Here is a 23772-nt window from a genome sequence, read left to right as displayed (position 1 = left end):
TATAAAAGAAGGGGGAGAAAAGCGGGAATTGAGAATTGAAGTGGGCAAGAAAGAAGGGAGCAGGAGAGACAGTGTGGTACAGACAGACAAGCTAGAAGAACAAGCTAATAAGGTCTGTGACTTGCTGAGGGATTTCCCAAACCTCAAGACGGGTGAAGGATTGCTTCCTGACCCCTCCCAGGAGAGTGGGTCAATAAGCCCCTGGAATGGACAGTTGTGGTTTACCCCCGAAACCAAGGTGGAGGGAGGAAATTGATCCGTCCCGGTCCTACATGCAATACCCCACTCCCAGAGGGGGATTGGGCGAGGCATCCATGTTGTGGAATGGTGACGAGTACCCCGATGTGGCAGATGACAGACCAAGAGTGCTTTGGTCCAGCCCCGATGTGAGAGGAGGAGTGTTTGCGTCGGAACTGAGGATACTGAGTTATGGACTGATTCCTGGGTTAAGCAGTTTTGATCCATTTAGCAATGTTAATCAAGAAACAGAAGAGAATAAAGCTAAGTTTGTTGAACAGTTAAAATCGCCTCTGACTCTCATTCCCGCCAAAATGAAGGAACCGTTACCACTTTCTGAAGAAGCCAATCACAATGCCCCCTCTGAACACAACCACCCCAGGTGGATCTGGCCCAATTCCCCATCAGAAAATAAGGACAATAAGGAACAGCAAAAAGGTATCAAACCTGGAACATAATATATCAACCATGGACTTATTAACTAGTAACACCTTGACCAAAATCATGGCAAGAATGGGAGATGATGAGGGAGATCTTCTGGAACTGCCAGCAGCTCAGCCAAAGAATGGTTTTAAGTTGCCAGGTGGACTAGGGAGAAAACTTTTATCTCCAAATTCCACCTGTGAAACTCCACTTCATCCAGGCCCGATCAGCAGTACAAGCCAATTCTCCTGGGGGAAGCTAGTACTCAAAGGTTTACTTTCAGTTTTTCAAGATCTTGAAATGATTCTGACATAAAGGCAGAAATACTGTGTATTAATTGGTTAAACCTAGTGCGTTTACTAAATTATCACCCCAGTTCTCAGTTGGAGGACTCAGGTTTTCTGTGTCACTACCACCCTGCCAAATGTGCTTCTTTGTTTGTAGAACTGGCTGCCTAAATTGCAACCATAAAACAGCATTCAGATTCCTTACCTCCATCTAAGGGAGAAAACCTGGCAAATTGCCAAGAATTGCTGGACTTAACATCTAAGAACAACTTTCCTGGCAAAAAACAATCTTGCCATGTACTTTTGAGCTTTAAGTTTTAGACTTTAAGTTCTTCACGTTGGTACAATCTTGATGAAATGGTATTTAATTCACAAAAGCTCGGTTTACTGTGTGATGATTTTCTAGTGGTCCATAAAAGTACTGCCTATTTTCACATGTATACCATATGTCACTCTTCTATTAAAATATTGAAAACAGTGAATGACAGTGAAAGTTTTCCAGTTAAACAGGAAGGGCACACAAATAAAATCAGCAGCCGCCAGACTCAACAGATTCATAATAATTCTGTTTCCAAAACCTACACATCTGAGGTTTCATCCTGTATGCTCACCATCTCCATATCATGTAGTTTAGCCTTTAATTGTAGGTTTTCTTTTTCTAACTCGTGCAATTTATCAGAACGGGCCCGGGTTCCTTCCAACTGATCTTCCAGCATTGTCTTTGTTTCCAACAATACCTGATTATCTTCTTTTAGCTCCTACCAGAATCAGACATAAACATGAAACAGACTGTCAACAAAACATAAAACATTAAATGTTTCTAAAATCATCATGTATTCCTTCTTTTATATCTATTAATTTGATGTAAGAGATAAACCCAATAAATCAGAATACAATTCTGTCTGAGCCAAGGCAAACCTGGACTCACCTGAGAAACTGACATATATGAAGTCAATAAAGGTTTTAACAAGAACAAGGACATTTTAAGTTACCTCTACTCTGGCTTTGTAGAATTCGATATCATGTAGCCTCTCTTTATATCTAGTGACTTCACTTTCAAGCTTGTCAACCCGGATTGCTTTCTCTCTAAGAGCATCTAGTTCATCTCGGTACACTCTGGCAGAACGGGCATCCGAAAGCAAATTCATATTCTATCAAACAAGGGAAAGTTACATTTTTAATATATATAGGGAAAAAAGGGCTTTTGAAGAAGAGAAAACAGACAGCACACATTAGTATCAAGATATGAGATATTTAGAATACTGAAGGCATTAAGAAGCAAGGCAAGAAACAAAAGATGCCTGTAAGAAATCCTTGCCAAGCATAACATGACTACATATCACTATCTTCTTGGTAAAACTTGCTATAAAGAGCTATTTCTGATGGCCTTGTTTCAAAGGGTTTTCCCATTTCCACACTGCACTTCAGATGTATCCATAACATTACTGGGAATAGAATGTAAGAACTTAATTGTTTGATGATCCCAGTGCAACTGTTTTCTTTCTTACAAATATATTATTGTGATGAGAGCGACCCTTCAGTTCACCAAGTGTTTCCTTGATCACATGGGTAGCCAGGTTTCTTCATTACGAAGTTTCAGTTCATTAGAAATTACATCCCCTAGTTTTTCAACTGACCAGTTTGCAGCCTTTTTTAAATCTAAAGTGGAGGCCATCCGACGGGACCTTTCTCCTTTTTTGAATACAGTGAGTCGAGCAGAGATGTCCAGCGCTCCATCTTGCCCGGTAACCCTTGACTCCTTTCAGCCTGTCATGCCTGATTCTGTGGCCAGAGTGCTTGACTGCTGTCGAGCCACCAACTCCTCCTTGGACCCTTGCCCGGCCTGGCTAATCAAAGCAGCCAGGCCGATAACAACAGAATGGGCCACTGCAATAATAAATGGGTCTTTCCTTGAGGGCAGGTTTCCCTCTGCCCTCAAGGAGACACTTATTAGGCCCATAAGAAAGAAATCTAATTTGGCGGCGGACGAAATTGGCAATTATAGGCCCGTCACCAATGTTTCTTTCATGAGCAAAGTGGTCGAGAGGGTGGTGGCTGACCAGGTTCAGGCACATCTGGATGAAACAGATGCCCTGGATCCATTTCAGTCGGGCTTCAGGCCATGCTACGGTACAGAGACGGCATTGGTCGCCCTGTACGATGACTTGTTGAGGGAGGCCGACAGGGGTAAAATATCTTTGTTGGTCCTCCTCGACATCTCGGCAGCCTTCGATACCATTGACCACGGTATCCTCCTGGGGAGGCTCTCTGAGTTGGGTATCGGTGGCTTGGCTCTGGCCTGGTTCCGTTCCTTCTTGGAGGACCGCCCCCAGAGAGTGCAGCTTGGGGAGAGTATTTCGGCCCCGTGGAGTCTCAAATGTGGGGTTCCACAGGGGTCGACTATTTCCCCAATGCTGCTTAACATCTATATGAGGCCACTGGGTGGGGTCATCAGGGGGTGTGGAGTATCGTGTCATCAATATGCTGATGACACCCAGCTCTACATCTCCTTTTCACCAACTGCAGGTGATGCCGTCCTGTCCCTCCAGCGCTGCCTGGGGGCTGTACTGCAATGGATGCAGGAGAACGGGCTGAGCCTGAACCCGGACAAGACGGAAGTTCTGAGGGTGGGTGGCCCTGTGGATAGTGGCTTGGGAAACTCCCTCATGTTTGGGGGGGGTGGCCCTGGCTGCGAAGAGTGGGGTCCGCAGCCTAGGGGTACACCTGGACCCGACGCTCACCATGGAAACGCAGGTGGTGTCGGTAGTCCGCACCGCCTTTTTCCACCTTTGGCGGATTGCCCGGCTGCGACCTTACCTAGACACAGGGGCGCTCACTACCTTAGTACATGCGCTCGTAATCTCTAGATTAGACTACTGTAACGCGCTCTACGTGGGGCTCCCTTTGAAGCTGATGCGGAAACTTCAGGTGGTGCAGAATGCGGCGGCCAGACTCCTTACTGGAGTGAGAAAATACCAACATATCTCTCCTACTCTGGCCATGCTGCACTGGCTGCCCATCCTTTTCCACATTGACTTCAAAGTGTTAATGCTTACATATAAGGCCCTACATGGTTTAGGACCCCAATACTTGGAGGAACGCCTGCTCCCAACTAGATCTACTCGGATCACCCGCACGAGCCAGGAGGTGAGGCTGAGGAGCCTAACGCCGAGGGAGGCCCAGAAAGAAAGGACACGAAACCGGGCCTTCTCGGCGGTGGCTCCTCACCTCTGGAATAACCTTCCTCCGGTTATTCGTGCAGCCCCTATGCTGGGCACTTTTAAGAGTCAACTAAAAACATGATTGTATGTTCAGGCCTTCCCTCCTGTCAATATTTAATTCTTTATTTTTTCTTTCATTTATTATTTGTTTTATTACTGTATGTGTTATGGACTGTTTGTAAAATTCTTATGTTTTATCGTATACACCTTATTAGAAGCCGCCCAGAGCGGTCGACCAGACCAGATGTGCGGGATATAAATCAAATAAATAAATAAATAAAAATAGAAAGTTATAATTTACTAGCGGAGGACTGAATCAAGGTAATCGATTATGGGCAGAATCCTGTTGCATATCTTTGCACCAGTGTAACCCAGATTGAGCCCCAGAAACATTTAATTTACATTAATTAAAAGCTTCCTATTAATTAAAAGCTTCCTATCTAATTAAAAGTCTTCCTATCTCCCCATTTCAGGTTCCACGGCTTATGAGGGCTCCCTTTTGCCCTGGGGAAGCCTCAGGATGGGGGAGGGAGGTTTTAAATGCCAAAAATCACCACCAGAAGGATTATTAAACGCTAACAGATCTGGCAGTTGTTTACTTTTAAAACCTCTTTCCCCCACCCCCATCTTGAAGTTTCCCCAAGGCAAAAGGGAGCCCTCATAAGCTTTGGAACCTAAAATGGGAAAGGAAACTTTCAATTAGTGTAAATTAAATGTTACCAATTCCTGATCTGGATTACACCTGTGCAAAGTTATGTCAACAGGATTCTGTCCTACATATGCTAACTGACTTACCTTCTGCCAGGATGTATGTTCTCAGCAGCAACACATTGGTAAATGGCCAATGTCAGAACTATATTTAGTTTTCCTCTGATTTCACTGTCTATAATCCCACCCAAAACATGTGTGTTGTGTCTATGGCTGACATTTTATATAACACTTCACACATTTGATGAAGTGGGTTACAGTCCAAGAAAGTCCAGGCTGTAATAAATTTAAAGTATCACATGACTGTTTTTGCTATATAGTTATTCCTTTGGAAACTGTAAACATGGTTGGTTGTTGATTATCTCCGTCTGGTCTGGAAGATGGCGGGGTGGGGGGGGGGGAACCTAGTTCCTATTTATCATTAAAAAAGACAGAGCTGTTTTTGTAAGATTAAATGCAGATATCATAAGTAGTACCTTATATTAAAGCTAGGCTGAACTTTCTTGACTAAATTTTTGTGTCTTTGTTTCTTGTTTGCCTCTGTATAGTTTTAATCTTTCATCCCCTTCCAAATGCACTGTGCTATAAGACACACAAATCATTATAATTTATAGGGAAGACGAGTGGAATGTGAAAAGTGGACAGTGTATAGAGTGAAATATAAGTTCACGCCAATCTCGGTGTCTCCCCCTATAGACAGAAACAGTTTCCAAAAAATTCAATGAAAAACAATGGAATCTGCATCCATCAGAAAAAAAACTCTAAGTGAAATTTGGTCAGCATCATTTCAGTCATGCTAGATACAAATATGTGCAAGTGACAAATATGAGGGATAACTCTAGTAATGTTGTAATCTGAGCTAATATTCTTTGGCCAATGCTTAACTATGAACTTTAATCCAAAATACTAGCTTAATGCATTGATTAAATACAGTAACACAAATTACTATACTTGATCTGAACACAGCTGTCTAAGAAGCAATTTCACATTTCCAAACCTCTTGTTGCAGTCTCTTGAATTCAGCTTCAGTTTGTTCCAGTTCTTGTTTACAATCCAGTAACTGTTCTGTCTTTTCCTCACTTAAAGAGAAACAAACAAATAAATCTTACATTCTGAACAACAAAGATAGGACTAAATGGAGGTATACTGTCTTCATACCAAGTTTAATGACATTTTATATGCCTGAAAGCCCCAATTGTTGTTCTTAACTTGCCATCACATTGTCTCCAATTTATGGCAACCCTATCAACAAGTGCTCTCCAAAATGTCCTGTCCTTAACAGCCTTGCTGAGCTCTTGCAAACTCAAGCCTGTGAATTCCTTTATAGAGCTAATCCATATTTGATCTTCCTCTTTTCCTGCTACCTTCAACCTTTCCCATTATTATTGCCTTTTCCAGAGAATCCTGTCTTATGATGTGCTGAAAGTAGGACAGCCTCAGTTTCAACATTTTTGCCTTCAGAGAGTTTTTTCTTTTCAGGCTATTGGTTCTGGTGGAGTCAAACAGTGAACAAGAGGTAGAAGAATGTTAAACTGTCTCCCTGCAGTAAATCTTGCCCCCTTGTGTCTTCTGCTCCTCAAAGGGCGTAAACATTTGGACACATAATGTTTCACAGAGGGTCAGGGATCACAAAGCAACAATAAAGAAGCAGAAGGCAAGATTATTAAACCCTCTCTCCATCTCTTTGTTCCAATTATGTTCCTCTCCCAAACCCATTTCCCCATTTCTTTTAAAACAGCAATGAAGCTCATGTGTTTCCCGATCATTCCTTCTTAGAAAGTAGGGACTTCTTTCTCTCCCAAAGGGCTTGTTTCTCATACATATACATACAAACTAATTTTAATATCCCACTCTGAAAGGTCAAGGAAGAAATGATTTAACAAGGGCTACAACACATATAAGGTGACCTACGTCTCCCCGAAACAATGACTGCCAAGTTGGGAAACACTGCTTTATCATCTGAAAAAGTCACTGATTTGTGCAGTGGAACTTACCATTCCCAGGATGCTTATGTTAACCGGCCCTTTGAAAATTGATGTCAAGCACTAATAATATAGTAGACATTTCCTCTATCTTGCTTCATTTTATCCAATATACACTTCTCTCTTCAACAACACGGGGGTTAGGGGCACTAGACTCCCATGCAGTTCAAAATCTGAATATAACTCTTATACTCCCCGAAATGTAACTACAAAGCATAAACAACTGAGTCTCTCTCTCTCTCTCTCTCTCTCTCTCTCTCTCTCTCACACACACACACACACACACACACACACACACACACACACACACACACACACACACACAGAGGTTGAATTAGAGATGTTGTGTTTGGGGACAATTAGCCCACTTTGGCACCTTCACTGTTGAACCCATAGGGCTATGGGTGAATACTCAGTGTTTACTGAATAGTCATTCATTCATTCATTCATTCATTAACTGGAATATTTATTTGTTTATTGGGAAAAAATCAATGTATAATCAAAACCATGTTGTTCAGGTCCATGCAATTCAAGGGAGAAGGGTAATATTATCCAGCTGTGAGCTGTACTCTACCATTACACTAGACTTAAAGACTTTCCTCACATTAGGTGTGTTAAACTACTTGTCATATATGACAATGACCTTACAACCACCAGTAGGATCTGTGTCATCCCCTAGGACTGTCCATGACCTTTATTCGAAACCAATTGATCATTATAATGATGGACATGATATCCTCATTCAGAGCATGTAAAATTTAAATTTAAGCTTCTTACTCCCACTATCGGGCTCTGAGGCAAACTAGGGCTCCCTTTTATTCTTGTGAAGCCTTGGGATAGAGGAAAGACTTTAATTGTCAAACATTGCTGCTGGATTGCCATCAGTAGGATTGAGACAACTGACTGATTTTTTTATATTTTTATGTGTAAAATTAACCCTTTACCTAACAAAGGGTGGGCAAGTTGTCACCTTCTGGATTTTTGTGCATGTAACAGATGAAAATTGTATGAATCTACATGTAATTTCACCTTTCAACGTTTCTCACTCCTGGCTATGCTGGTTTGAATACACATCAGTGTGCTCACGTAGCACCTGGAGGGCTACAGTTTGCCCATCTCTGCTTCAATATGTGTGCATGGACTAAATGGGTTTGGCAAATAGTTAAAGAGAAATTAACCCCTCTTTCATCTGCTACGTATCCCATGGAGTCTGCAATACCCTAAAGGCATCATTTGCTTCTGCTAAGGCAATACATAACTTCTTCTATTTTTAAGACAGAGTTTCTTTTGAAAACTAACACTTACAGATGATGCCTGTGGAATGTTGCAGGCTCCATGCGATATATAGCAGATGAAATATGCAGTATTTTCCTTTAACAGCCTGCTAAACCCATTGTATTCCACACTGCAATACTGTATCTGTCTATTCAAATGAAATCTCGCATGAATAGGATTTATTCCCAAGTAAGAGTGCTTACTACACAGCCTAAGGATTAGAATCATTGACCTCAGTGAGAATTATGCTGGAGTAGCCATATAGCAGATTGTACTATTAATTGTTAATATATATCTAATATTTAATGCCTAACAAACTTATTTATTTGTAAATAAATCCAGCATATTGCAAAAATATTAAATGCTCTCAGTGACGTCTGTGCGTCCAGTTGTGTTCTTTATCTGAAGTGCAAAAGGGGTTGTTTTTAATTATACAGAATACACCAGCATTCACTATTTAAGCTATTAACTGTCAGTCAAATTAATTACAGCAATCTGCATTAATTTTTCTTAGTGCAGCTGTTTATAGAATATCTCGGGCAGGCTTATTTCAACAGACATGTAATAATCCAGTCATCAGAAAATGAGATCTGTTTCTTCTATTGTGTTCTAATGCTCGTGATGACTAAAATGCATTATTTTATGAGCAGGGCTGAGGAGGAAACGTAGCTGAACATAGATAACAATTAGCTCTACCAATTTTAGATGATCTAGTCAAAAATCAGAAGAGTATGGTATTTTCTTGCTATCTTTATAGGTCTGTTATATAGTAAATTTTACACCATTACTGGCTTTCCCTAGTATGAAACCTTCTGAAGTCCATCTTACCGTTATGTTTGCTGAATGACATTAGAAGCCCAGTGTTAGAACTTATATATCTGAAACCTGCTAGTAACAGAGTGCAAAAATACTGAATTAGTTCTGAAAATATAAACATTATCATAGAATCATAGAATAGTGAAGTTGGAAGGGGCCTATAAAGCCATTAGGACCAACCCCCCCCCCCCCGCTCAATGCAGGAATACAAATTGCAGGATATCTGCCCGGTGTTTGTCTAAGTTTCTCTTGAATGCTTCCAGTGTTGGAGCACTCACCACCTCTTCAGGTAGTTGGCTCCACTGTCTTACTGCTCTAACTGGTAGGATGCTTTTCCTGATATTTAATCAACATCTGGCTTCCTATAATTTGAGCCCATTGTTGCATGTCCTACACTTGAGGATGATTAAGAACAGATCCTGCCCCTCCTCTCTATAACAGTCTTTCAGGTATTTGAAAAATGTTATCAGATCACCCTTCTGTCCTCTTTCCTCAAGGCTAAACATGCTAAATTTCTTTCAGTTTTCCTCACAGGGTTTGGTTTCCGCCCCCCAGATGATCCTTGTTGCCCTCCTCTGAACTTGTTCCAATTTGTCAGCATTCTTCTTGAAGTGTGAGGAGGCCTAATCAAGGTGAGGCCTAATCAGTGCTGAACAGAGAACTAGCACCTTGCAGAATTTGGAAACTATACTTCTGTGAATGCAGTCTAAAACAGCATTTGCCTTTTTTTGTAGCCTTTTTATAACTCCTAGTATGCTATCTAGTGTTCAGATTGCTTTATGTGGAGGACTGTAAGGACCACTAAGATTTCATATGGGTCTTTTGGCACAGGAATAGTAGTAAACAATTTTAAGACAAATCAGTTATTATGTCTGGGCTGCAATTTGAATGGCGTCTCTGTAGCTCATACCACAAAAACAATATCCTCTAACTCTTCTCAGATTTGCATGATGATAAGTTCAAAACCAGCATAGGCCTTTGAGAACTGAGAGATATCTCTCTGATGATGAGCAGCATATGAGATAGAACCAGTAGATACACAGGGACATGGCCAGATTCCAAAACCCTTAGGAGGTATATTCTGCTGATGCAGGCATTCACACCATTAATAGCTACTGAGTGGTATATCATCAGGTTGACCTCAGGCACTGGCATAAAGGCACACTCTCTCATGACTCAAGTGGCAAAAAACACTGTAGTGAGCATATGGAATACACGAGAAAATGAAGCACGGGGCTAATCAATTATACTACAGCTGTTGCACAAAGGCTGACACTGACAACCACAAAATCAAATCAGGATACATTTCTTCTGAATCGCTGCCCTGATTTTCCAAATGTGCAGCTAATTACTATATTTGACTTGTTTTAAAATATGTATAAAATATTTTAAAGAACACAATAATGTAATGATAGCAAACACGGTTATCCTAGCACCTACAGAGAGCCATACTGTAGATCTGTTTGGGTGCAAAATAGTGTGTTGAATCCAAACTATCCCCAACAAGTTTCTGCCAATTATCACTGCAACATACACTGCAAATGAATCATTCAAATGGTAAAACAAATCACGATACCAGTTTGTTTCCAGAAACAATATTTAATGTACAAAGACCCCAATTTTACTTTCTTTGTGAAGTTTGACAGTAGTTGATACACATGAAATGTCTAGAAGATGGTAACTGACCAGTTCAAATTTGGAATTCACACATCCGGGATGACAAAAGGGAAGAAAAACACTGCTTAACCTTGATAATTGGACTGATAAGTAGTTTTAGATGGCAGATTTTGTAGTTTTTCCCTGTCTCCAGCTAATATTTATATGGATCACCTAAAAATATTAGGCCTCAGGGCTTTGATTCTGCTCTACAAATGCAAAAATGCCATAAGGACATACTGCTGATCAGGACTGTCAAATGCATCCCTTTGGAAGGTGGGGGGAATAAATTGCAATATATCCATTTTGACTTGGTTAAACCCTCCCAATTAGAATTGGATCTGGAACAACTGTTTTGTTCAAACTTGGGAAAGGAGTACGACAAGATCCCTCTGCTTACTTAACTTATATGCAGAATACAACATGAAAAAGGCAGGACTGGATGAATCCCAAGCCGGAATTAAGACAGCCAGAAGAAGTATCAACAACCTCAGATATGCAGATGATATTGCTCTGATGGCAGCAAGTGTGGAGGAATTAAAGAACCTCTTAACTAGGGTGAAAGAGGACAGTGCAAAAAAAGGTTTGAAGCTCAACATAAAAAAAACCAAGATCATGACCACTGGTCCCATCACCTCCTGGCAAATAGAAGGGGAAGATATGGAGGCAGTGACAGATTTTACTTTCTTGGGCTCCATAATCACTGCAGATGGAGACAGCAGCCACGAAATTAAAAGACGCCTGCTTCTTGGGAGGAAAGCGATGACAAACCTAGACAGCATCTTAAAAAGCAGAGACATCACCTTGCCAACAAAGGTCCGCATAGTCAAAGCTATGGTATTTCCAGTAACGATGTATGGAAGTGAGAGCTGGACCATAAAGAAGGCTGACCGCCCCAAAATTGATGCTTTTGAATTGTGGTGCTGGAGGAGACTCTTGAGAGTCCTCTGTACTGCAAGGAGATCAAATCTATCCAATCTGAAGGAAATCAACCCTGAGTGCTCACTGGAAGGAATAGATCCTAAAGCTGAGGCTCCAATACTTTGGCCATTTCATGAGAAGACTCCCTGGAAAAGCCCCTGATGTTGGGAAAGTGCGAGGGCAAGAGGAGAAGGGGACGACAGAGGACAAGATGGTTGGGCAGTGTCATCGAAGCTACCAACATGAATGTGACCAAACTCTGGGAGGCAGTGGAAGACAGGAGGGCCTGGTGTGCTCTGGTCCATGGGGTCACGAAGAGTCGGACACGACTTAACAACTAAACAACAACAACAAACCCTGCCAACAATGGGGACGGACTGTCCATTCACCATACCTCCGGAGACGCGCGCTCGATAGAGCCTTCCTATTTCGCAGTTGTCTGCAATGGGTTAGCCACTCCTGGCAGGAGGCGGGATGACAAGCCTCTCTGCCAGAACGCAGATGACTAACCCATTGCAGACAATGACATGATAGGAAGGCTCTGTCGAGTGTGCATTTGTGGTGAAATGGTGAGTGGATAGTCTGGCCCCATGGGGGTGGACCCTCGCTATTTCCACCTGTGGAGGGATATTTGTATTCATATAAGAATACTCCCATCTCTAATCTCAAAATATTTATTAACTCAAGGAAAAGTCATTTGCTTAACACAAGCCCTCCTCTTCCTGATGTTGCTGTAGAGATTATATTAATTTAAGACAGTTGGTAGTCATATCCAAACCAGAAAACCATTGTTCAGCCTGGAGTTTCTAACTCAAAAATCTAAGCTCACTTAGCCACTGGGATATATAGATTGAAGATTATTACATTTGGACTAGAACAGTCTTTAATACCACCTCATAAACTACTAACAATGTCTAAGAAACATCTGAGACTGACTTCTAGTACAACATAAAGAGTTGTATTTGGAAATAAAGTGAAAGTAAGACAGGGTATCTGTCAGAGTAAGACAGGAGGGCCCCGCGTGCTCTGGTCACGAACAGTCGGACACAACTAAACAACAACAAGTCAGGGTATGCATGTAAAAGTGAATAAGCACAACAGGGGAGGCTTAGTTAGGGAATGGATCAAATTACAATTTGGCTTATGCTAAGCAACAGGATTTTAGCCTGAGTCATAGTGTGAATCTTTAACTGAGGCTTCACTGAAGTTAAAGCAGTACCAATGTGACTCAACATGAAGTGATATCTTATTTTAAAAGATAAAATAAAATAAAATAAAATAAGCATCATCTCCTGCTTTTTTATTCCTTATAGTGAGTACAGCAGGAGTCTACCTCCGATAAAACTTCATAACGTTTGTCCAAGTTTGTTATAGCCTTGGATCAAACTTGGAATAAGAGCATTTTTAAGTATTTTGTAACACTGTGTACTTACAGCTCTTGCCTAAGCCTTCTGATTTTTGCTTTGGCATCTGCTAGCTCCACTGACAAGTGTTGCCTGCTTTCAGTGCGTTTCATGCCTGGTGACCCACAAGGCGATTGTGCTGCTGACGCATGAGGTAGAAAATGAAGAGAGTCCCGTTCTTCAGAAAGTTCTACAATAGTCTAAGTTATAAAAAGAAAAATGGTTTTCAAACAGGTGTGTATAAGCAGGAATATAACAGTCTTTGCATAAGACCAAATGTACTATCTCAATGAGTTAAGCAAGAGTAATGATTGCATCTGACGTACAATTCAGCCCCAACTCGACAGTTTTATGTATCACTGACTTCACCAAGAGATATACTTAATTCTCCTATTCAAGTCAAATGTCCAAAACAAGTAACTATTTTTAAAATGATAATAAGTGGGGCATTCAAACAGTCACAAAACATTTCTAAAGCAGGAATATATGGCTCTGCCCATATGATCCGACAAATGCTTGGTTAATGACTAGGCGTATTAAACCATGATGGGTACACTACTTTTCCAAACCCAGAGTCCTACACATGTTTTTGACCATAGCTCCCAACATTCCCGATCACTGACCACATAGGTTACAAGAAGTCCAAAACTGGAGTATAACAAGTGGGAAAAGAACAAAGACAATGTCAAGGTAGAACCCAAGACAAAAAAAACCCGCCTGACCTAATAAGCTTTACAATCTCATTGCTACATCTACTCTGTTATGAGACATGAATGTGAACATTTGAGAACATGTTGCTTCCTGGCAAATGCTCACTAAGAAATACCTATCAGACAAATCACTGACAAAGCTGTATTAATAAGGGTGAAAAAATAATGAACACCCTGGGAGTTCAGTAGGCTGATATGTCATAATAGCTGCTACATATGCTTTGATTGAAGATAAGACTTGCTGCAGTAATTTTTAAAAAGCCCTTGAAGCATCATAACAAGAGAATGAGTTACATTCCTGTAGTTTAAGCAAATCTGAAAAATGCACCCTGAAAAGATTTGAAAAATTCAGTCCATTTCATAGCGTAAAATTGTCTTGATTGTAGATTGTTTCATAGAGGCCTGTAAGATGTCCAGATTTTGAGGAGGAAGCTCACCTCAGACAGATGCTCCACAATGCTAAGCAAACAGTACTGAGATCTCAAGAACAAGTTGTGAACAAGTTTCACAAGGCAGAAGTAGCAAGGTTGTGAACTCGCTGTCTCAGTCTTCGCTGTTGTAAGAACAGCACTTTAATCCTCCTCCTTTATCTTTACTACCATCCTCGACAGCAGACAGAAAGGAGGTAAGAGAAAGAAAAGGTTCCTTCCAACCAGTTGTGAAGGAAAGTGTCCCTTCACAATCAGTAGCCCACTCCTGCTCTGCTACAAAAATAAATGACATGTAGTGTTGCAGGGTGGCAGACAATCATGTGAGGGTAATCCTATCATTTCAAAGCAATCATGAAGTCTCAGTTCAACACTTCCCATTTTTGTTTGCAATTCCATGAACAAGTTGAGATAATCCACCAAATCCTGACACTAGAAAAGGGGGCCTTAAACATATTATGAACCAACATTGCCAAGATCACAGACCCCCCTCAAGGCAAAAATCTTGTGTCAAGGCCAAGAGTCTATGTGAGTCCCTAAGAACTGATTACTCACCATGAAAAAAAAGATCTGAGACTTTTCCTCATTGACACAATGTTCTAAATCCTTCAGTAGGATATGGGTGAGGTTTACATTAGTCAGAAAACAGGACTGAGAGTGTGTGACAATTGTTAACATACTGTATGAGAGAACAATCACTACTATCATAAGCAATGAGATGACAACTAGTGTCCTACACTGGCAGTAACCAGGTCAACAGAAAGCATTTTAAACTGAAGCAATTAGCTGAGGACACAAAATGGAGATAACAGCAGCAAGCTGGGTAAACTGTGATGTGGAAATAACCATTCCCTGCCAGAGCAGGAGTGATGCAGTCAAAGCAAGCATTCAAAGCTCTGGGTTTTATGCAACAATTCATTTATTTACACTGCAGATAGAACAGCATCCCTCACATTTGTATTTCCAGTATCATGAAAATGCTGGAAAAAGAGCTCTGTGTTTTTTTGAGAGACAGTCACCCTATAGCATTTTTTTCTGACAGCACAGAGGCTTCTTCTAGGAAACACGCTGAAGGTCAAGTATATCAGAACCTGCCTACAAGAGAGAGTATAATGAAACTTACAGCAGTCTTGATGTTTTAAGGCATATAGGCATCACTGATGATGTTGCACCAGATCTTGAGAAAGGCACACTAACTGGCCAAAACAGAGGTGGGAACGGCTTATTAACAGTAGATGGGATGATACTGACTCTGAAGGCATCATGCTGATATGTTTATTTATTTATTTATTATATAGGGCATGGTCAGAATCTGTGTTTTGACCTGTGAGAAGAACAGTTTGTGGAAGTTGATCAAAGTACTTCCCTTGTTTATAAGGTCTCTTCTGATTAAAATGGAGTACTCACTTGCTTACTCACTCACTCACTCACTCCACCCAGCTATCTTTCCTGTAATATTTATAAAGGACCTAGAATGCACTAGGCTTTAAATACAGAGACAGACACAAGAAAATAAGGCTGTCCTGCCAACTTCATTGACACTACAATATGAAACAAACAATAAGGGAAAGAGAACAGACATAACAGTAAAGGTTCATACATCTGGAGAAATCTAATGAGAAAACAAATGCCAGAATATCCTCAAACAGACATGAGTGAAATACAGGTTTTAAAACATCTTAAAACTAAAGATGACAGTCACCAGGTTTCCAAGTTCCTGGGAATAGAGAGGAACCGTTAGTGAGAAGAAAAGTAACAGATGGAAACATAAGGGCCAGCACAGAAAGAGAACATTTAATATTAAGAAGCAAAGAGAGAGAGAGAGAGAGAGAGAGAGAGAGAGAGAGCGAGAGCGAGAGAGAGAGAGAGCAAAAACAGATACAATATTTTATAAATAAAGATTTATATAGAAGCCTAAAAACTGTGAAATGTTAGAAAAAAAAGAAAGCCACTGAAGAGAGCAACCCTGCCCCATCTCAGATTATTTTAGAATTACTAAACAGCTTCAAGTCACAAAAGGTAAAGGTTCCAGTCTCAATATTAGTAAAGCATTCCTTAGTTTTCATATTTGTGTGCGTGACAGTACCCATTCCATTTCCTTAATAATTAAAAACATTCTGAAAGAACAAAATGAAAAACTGGCAAAACTCATACCTCAGAGTGCTCATCTCGTTCATCTATTAGTCTTTTTAAATGCAATGCCATATTTTTAAGGAGAGGTTCAATATAGTCTTGGGACAAAGCACTGTCATCCATCCACTGGAGGTCAAACACGTTTTCCTGATTATGAGTTACCTACAGAGTATAAGATCTCAATGAAGTGAAACTGTTCGATTTAAATCTGGAGGGGGGGGGGACACACACAGTTCACCAGCTTTATGCATGCCCACCTATTTTTATTACCCACAATTCTGTTTTGGTGAAGGGCAGGGATTTCCTTTTTAGAGTAAACAATTCAGTGATCTGAAAAGTGCAATTCAGCTTAAAAACAAGGTTCTTGCTCCCCATAACAGAACTATGGCCCTTTTCTCTCTGCCATGGGATCTTACTTATCATTGTCCATAGTTTATTAAAATTGGTTTTCCTAAAATCCGGTGTACACATGTTCTTCCATTTTGCTTTCTATGAAATCAAGAACTCATTTAGAACATGGTCACTTCCCCTAGAGTGGTCGGAAGACCAGATGGGCGGGATATAAATAAAATAAAATACAGTAAAATAAAATAAATAAATAAATAGAGTTCTCCTTACTGCCACTTCATCCACCAAGCCATCTCAAGTCAAGGACAGCTAATCCTCTAGTTTCTTACTCCAAATTTTGAAGAAGAAAATTATCAGTAAACCAGGAATTTCTTGGAAGGGCCATGTCTGGCACAATTTGCCTCCCAACAGATATCAGGATATTTAAAATATCCTATTACTAATAGATCTTGCTTTTGGAAATTCTTGCAATTAGTTTTTTCAAAGGGTTTGTCCTCATCTTCTCCTTAATTGGGCAATTTGTAACAGGTTCCAACTACTGTGTTCCTTTTATTTTTCCATATTAATCCAAATCCTCTTATTTTCCTATGCAAGAATATGCATTTTTTACCTATAAAGCAACTCCACCTCTCTTTTTATTCTTATTATATTGCCCCCATTAGAGCTGCTTCTCCTGTTCCTCTTATTGTGCAATAGCCTACATTTGTTTTTATCCCTGAGTTTGCATCTCCCTCCCCATTCCAATCCAGTTAAAGCCCCCCCCCGATGAAGTTCTTCATGCTGAGGCCAAACACATTCTTTCAAATTCATGTGAGGTGCCACACATCACTTAGCAGCAGTCCATCTTCCAGGAAGTGAAGTCCATGCTCCCAAAATCCAAATCCCTCACATCAGTACCACCTCCATAGCCAGTTATTCACTTAAGTATTTCCCTTTTCCTTTCGAGTCGTCTTCAGCATATGGAGATGGATGAGAAAACTATCCCAAAGTCCTTAAGTCTCCTTCCCAAAGGTTCAAAATATGGTATGATTTCTTCACAGTTCCCTCTTGGCTGTGTCACTTGTCCCCACAAGGATGAAAAGAAAGGGATGTATATCCATGGGTTTTTGTGAGTGATGGCAATTTTTCTAAGTGCCTGATCCATCTTCCAGGGACACAGTATACCCAGCAGGTTCATGGATCTTCTCAGAATATTTCAGTTTCAATCCTATGCAGTTGGGAATCTCCTACAACAACTACTCTTCTCATCTTCTTTTTGTAGAGTGTGACTTTCCTTGGCCAAGTTTCACTCATGTCCTTCCACAAGGTTTTTGTATGTTTTCCTCTGCATTCTATCTATTAGACTTCTCTTCAAGAACCTGAAAGCAGTTTTGCAGTGTTGCTGGTGAAGAGTGCCTTCTTTTGCTTCTAAATGTGACCCTTTTCCAAGGTGCTTCCTCCACGTTTATCCTCTTCTTAGCATTCATCCTCCTCTTGCTGTTCTTCTACCTCCAGTGTCTCTCTTGGACGCTGCTGCTCAAGTTCTATTTACAGTGGCGCCCCGCAAGACGATGTTAATCCGTTCCACTGAAATCACTGTTTAGTGAAAACATTGTCTTGCGAAAAGCGTTTCCCCATTGGAATGCATTGAAATCCGTTTAATCGCCCATAGGGAAGCCATTTTGCGGAGCCGCCGATCAGCTGTAGAAATTGTCGTCCTGTGAAGCATTGGTCCCAGGGGGAAAAAAAAAACACTGTATTGCAAGCACAGACCGAAACATCGTCCAGCGAAAATCGCCCATAGGAAACACTGTTTTGCGAAGTGCAATGGTGATCGCAAAACCTCATCATGCGGATTTGTTGCTTTGCGGGGTAATCGTCTTGCAAGGTACCACTGTATGTACTTTTCACTTTCTCTTGTAGCCTTATCTGTGGTCACTGGCTGCTCCAGTTCTGTTTTTTTTTCCAACACTACAATCAGTTTGGAGTTGCTGCATGTGTACATTATGTTGTTTCTCAGGATGAAGATAAACACTGCACGCACGTTGCAGGTCAACACCACAGAAGTGCCTATTCCTTCCATGATTACTTTTACTTTTTTACTCTTTTCAGTTTCTCTACGAGTACTCTTTGCTTTGTCTTCTCTGCCTTGAAGTATGCTGGGAAAGTCCACTAGTATATGACTCTCTACCTGAGTCTCCTTGGTCTCCATTTTCTTTTGTCTCTTTCTCCACTAGATCCTTTTCTTAATATTACTCCCACGTCAAACTCCTGGTTGCTCACCCCCTGGGATTTGTCTCAGTTTATTCCTCTAATGCTCTATTAAGAATCAGCAAACAGAAATTTTGCTGACTCTCAATTTTATGAAAGAAATATTCCTTAACTACTACTTTGAAGCTGTCATAATCAGCAAAGAATAGCAGAATGCATCATTCAATTTTTATTATGCAATAATCCAATTATGGTACTCCTTATAATTTTTTATCATTGCATATACTGTACCATTTTGTCACTATCTTCCCATAGCAGATTTTTAGCTTTTTAAGGTTGATAAAAGTGTTACTTCATCAGTTTCTCCATCCAGAACGTGTCCATCCTTGTCCCACTGATACCCCTTCAGCTGGTAATCTTGCACTGAATCCGAAGGATTCCACTCATTTAAAAGTACTTCCACTTGCTCTAGTAGAGCTCTTCTTTCAATTTCCTGAACACTGTGTCCACTGCAATCATTTACCCCCCACAGCACCTCTCCGGCTTTTCCCAAATCATGCCTTTCTCACTATCCTTCCCTTACACTATTATTACAAATACACCTTGAACACATATTGGCTGCTCTCCAGCTTTGAAACACTTTTCCCCAAGCACTACCAAAGCCCAAGCCTAATATTTCCTCAAACTAATACAGGTCTATCCTCTACATCTATCTGATGATAAAGAAAAAGTGAGTGATTTAAGCAACATTTTAAACAAATATTCTAATGCTTATCTTTAAAACACAGTTACCAATACTCCACTTCCAGAACAATGTGAATAATTTCAATTAAAGCTTAAGATATCTGTAGTTTTTAAAATATTTCAGTATTTCCTGGAATACTTTAAATTTATGATATCTTACTTTTGCTATCACCGTGTGCACATCCTAAGAAGAGATGAAACTACACTTCTACATCCTGCTGAGCACCCTGCCATTAAAATCACTAGGATAAGAAATAAGAATGTTGTCTTCCCAGTAAATTTCCTTTTCTTCCTAGCGGTTACAGGGAAGGGATTAGTGTCACACTCTGGTGTCTGATTTTAGGAATAGATTTTGTCAATACAATAGAGCTTTAGCAGCTTGCAAGAATAGCAGCTGATCTAAGCACAGGTTTCCAACTTGAAGGAGATGTGAGAGCAATTTTATCTGTAGACCAGCTATAGTGAGCTTCAAAGTGATATATCACATCTAGCTGATTAGACTGGTGTAAGTTTCAGATAGGAAAGGAAGATCTCGATAATACTGAGCAGATAAGTGATGGCAGGAAAATAAACTTTCCTTTCTCTTATTAGCATGACAAAACAGACTCCCACTTGCCTTTAATACAATGTTCCAAGTTTCCCCCTACCTGTACTTCAGCTACTGTTCCATTTACTTAATGACCCTCAGAAAACTATGGAGTCACCTTGGCTCCAGGAGTTATGAGTCAACGTTTAGGTTGTGTCAACAGTCAAGGTAACCTTTGAATTTAAAATTCAATTGAGGTGCCTATGAGAACTGTAACCATTTTAGCATAACAATTCCAGAAAAGGCTCAGGAGACCATTTAGATCAGGGGTCTCTAAACTACAGCCCATGGGCCATATCCGGCCTGCATTGCCATTCTGTCTGGCCCGTTGCCTTCAAGTGGTGGGCAGGTGTGCGTGCATGCGTGTGTTGTGTGTGCGTGGGCGGGTGTGCATGCATCCATGCACTGGGGGGTAGCAGGCTGTGTGCACACGTTTCCTCTTCCTTCAGCCTTCAAAAACTTTGAAAATATCCGATGTAGCCCTCACTGTAAAAAGTCCGGAGACCCCCGATTTAGATCACTGAGCTTCCACAATGCCGATCCTAATAGGTCTACAATGGCTTCAACAAGTAGGGACTGCCCTCAGATGAATTCTAACTGCACTATGTTCTTTTTAACATGCTGCCTGTATAAATGTTAAAGTAATGATTTACATTCTGCTGAATAAAAGATAACCAAGATACTTGCTTTCCTCCAAATCCCTTTGGATGTAAGAATTGCTTTACTGAACAAATTCACAAATTATTTTAAACAAAATAATACCTCTTGTATGTGGGCGGCAACTGCTGCTCTCACATCAAAATCTAAACTCTGGATTCTTTCAATGAATTCTTCTTTCCTCTGACACTAAAACAAGCAGATTAATAAAGATTTACAGCTGGCTTAAATTAGGCCAAAAAAGAAGCCAACAGTTATATAGATATATGTTATTCACTAGGTACCTTTGCTTCTGTCGAATGACTTTATGACGAGAGCTATTTTAGACACACTTGACCATTAGATTTATCAATGACAAGAGTCATTAGGCATTATACCCAATTCTACACCTTACAAGACTGAAATAATGTCATAGTAAGGCCAGTTTTACTGCTTCTACTATACATCAAAGGGATAAGTAGGATTTTTATTTTCATTGATCAGTTTCAAACTCATCCCTACTGCTTTTTCCTTTGGATTCATATCACTTTAAATAATAGCTTGTATTTAAAGGCTGTGAATTCCCAAATGGCAATCTGTAAATGAGCACTAATACAGGCAGCTTGTGGCCAGAGCAATGGACCACCACATGAAATTTTGGGGTTAAGCTGCCTCTCCAAGCCTGGCCCATAAGCCACATCTGCAAGCTCTTCAGGCCTTACACAATAGGTGCAAGAAAAAATACCAAACTTCTAACAAAGGTTAGCAGTGATTAAATCAAGTACTTAATCACAACAACACATTACTTTAACTTTGCACTGAACCAGGAACATGCAGGACACAATATACTCTCCACAACCTAAGCTCAGTCAGGTGAGTATGAATATAACGAACCATTCAGTAAATAAGCAGACTTACCTGAACTGCACAGCCAAGCAAGAGAAGCAGCAACTTTTTTACTTCTTCAGTGCCTTGTTCTGAAAATATTTTTAAAACAATATATTATATGTGCATTTGTAGGTAAGTATTAAACAGATTCTCTTCCTGTATACAATTGCTTGTGCTAGCACTATTAGTCTATACTGGATAACAGATACACTATATGACATGAGTACAGCCACGTAGTATACAGACTGTGCTGTAACACTGTGCTAGATCATATGGGATGCCTACCTACCCTGTTTCCCCTAAAATAAGACCTAACCTGAATATAAGCCCTAGTATGATTTTCAGGATGCTTGTAAAATAAGCCCTACCCCAAAAATAAGCCCCAGTTAAGTGAAACCTCGCCCTCCAGCAACCAGAAGATGATGACATAACTGTATTTGAATAAATGTAGATTGTGTACATAAAAAAAATAAAACATACCCTGAAAATAAGCCCTAGTGCATTTTTGGAGAAAAAATTAATATAAAACCCTATCTTATTTGTGGGGAAACATGCTAGTTGCACACTCTGTTATACAGGGCCTCACATGGTGCTTATGGGAAACCCACAAGTAGCAGCACTCTGCTGCTTATGTTTCCCTGCAACTAATACTGTATACCAAGACATCATCTATTCTACTGGAAGAAAGAGAGAAGCTATGGGATAATGTTACAATACAATGCTGAGCCATATAGAGCTGCTCTTGCATGGCCATGTGGATGAGGCACCTCCTTCTCCGATGCTGGCACTATAACTCTATATTCTGCTGGTGGTGTGTAGAACACTGAAGAGGCCAGAATTTCAGTGTCTAGGAACTTCATGAAAGAGTGCTTGGGATACAAGTAGGTTGCCACATACAGTGGAACCTCTACTTACGAACGTCCCTAGGTACAAACATTTCAAGATATGAACAGCTCTGGCCACAAAATTTTGCCTCTACTTGCGGCTGGAGCTTCAAGGTACGAATGGGAAAAGGCAGGGGGAAAGGGTGGGAAATTTAAATTTGTTAACCGTTGGTGGTGAACAGGCTGCTTCTTTGTAGCTCTTTCACCCCAGCCTCCCGGGCTTCCAGCGCTGCCACAATTGGTGGGTCTACTCATGAGTAAGCACCACCAAAGGCCCTGGGCAGGGCTCGTGGATGGGGCCTGTGGCAGAGGCGCAGGAGGAGGGAGAAGCGGCTGGGTGCCAGTCCTTTGGAAGCCCGGGATGCTGGCACCCAGTGCGGCAGTCGTGGCAGCTTTGGAAACCTGGAAAGCCTCCGCAAAGGCTTCGGACTGGTAAGGTGCTGCTTTTTCCTTTTAAAAAAGTTCTTCTGGGTGGGTTTTGGACGGTGGGTTTGGGTGGGGAGGATATTTCTATGTTATTTTGTGTGTGTGTGTGATTTTTTTGCAGTCCCAGTGTGTGACTTGCTCCAATGTTTATTTTTGGATTTGTTTGCTTTTGGGTGGGTTTTTTTCCCCAGTCCCAGCGTGGGACTTGCTCTGTTTATTTTCATGTTTTTGTGTGATTTTTTTTTCTTTGGCCAGAACGGATTACAGTGGAACCTTGACTTACAAATGTCCCTACCTACGAATGATTCGACTTACGAACGGCTCCATTTGCAAAAATCTACTTCGACTTGTGAACAGAGCCTCGACCTACAAACAAAAAAAGGCAGTGGAAAAGGGCGAGAAATTCAAATTTCCCGACTTTTTTTCGCTCCATTCCATTGGTGGCAAAGAGGCTGTTTTTTTTGTCCCAACAATTAGGAAAAGGGACCTCCAGGAGGTCTCCAATGGCGGTGGGGAAGCTCCCAAGGCTTTCACGCTGCCATCGGAGACCTCCTGGGAGTCCGACGATCGCAGCGGCGGGGTAGCAATTTTAAATTTCCCACCCTTTTCCGCTGCCACGATTGGACCAGGAGGTTTCCGATGGAGGCGGGGAAGTCCTGGGAAGAGGCACGCATGCATGCCCAACTTACAGGGAACCTTGGAAGACAGTATTATAAATAATTCCAGCTTGAATATTCATGCCTCTGTCGATAATTCTCCTGATCTGGCTGGTCATCTGGAGAAGTGAGGTACACCACAGGTTTCATTTGATGCCCCCAGATCACATAAAGCTCCTAAATCTTTTGCCCTCCCTCAAATCTGAACAAATTC

The 23772-nt window shown here is 40.9% G+C and overlaps 1 protein-coding gene across 9 annotated transcripts in view; it reads right to left on the bottom strand.

Annotated features, from left to right (window-relative positions):
• Positions 1-23772, bottom strand: part of CCDC88A (coiled-coil and HOOK domain protein 88A) — a 119475-nt gene that overhangs the window by 56254 nt on the left and 39449 nt on the right. For all 9 annotated transcript variants that reach the window (XM_020808510.3, XM_020808511.3, XM_072987232.2 and 6 more), the window contains exons 5-11: positions 21623-21681; positions 20831-20914; positions 16222-16362; positions 12960-13129; positions 5874-5955; positions 1940-2098; positions 1559-1705 (exon numbers count right to left, since the gene is read on the bottom strand). In XM_020808510.3, coding sequence (XP_020664169.3) covers positions 1559-1705; positions 1940-2098; positions 5874-5955; positions 12960-13129; positions 16222-16362; positions 20831-20914; positions 21623-21681 — 842 coding nt within the window. The remainder of the gene's footprint in view (positions 1-1558; positions 1706-1939; positions 2099-5873; positions 5956-12959; positions 13130-16221; positions 16363-20830; positions 20915-21622; positions 21682-23772) is intronic.

This window comes from Pogona vitticeps, chromosome 1, assembly GCF_051106095.1.
Source record: "Pogona vitticeps strain Pit_001003342236 chromosome 1, PviZW2.1, whole genome shotgun sequence".
NCBI lineage: Eukaryota > Metazoa > Chordata > Lepidosauria > Squamata > Agamidae > Pogona > Pogona vitticeps.
The sequence above is the reverse complement of the archived record's forward strand: the minus strand, read 5'-3'. Positions and strand labels throughout refer to the sequence as shown.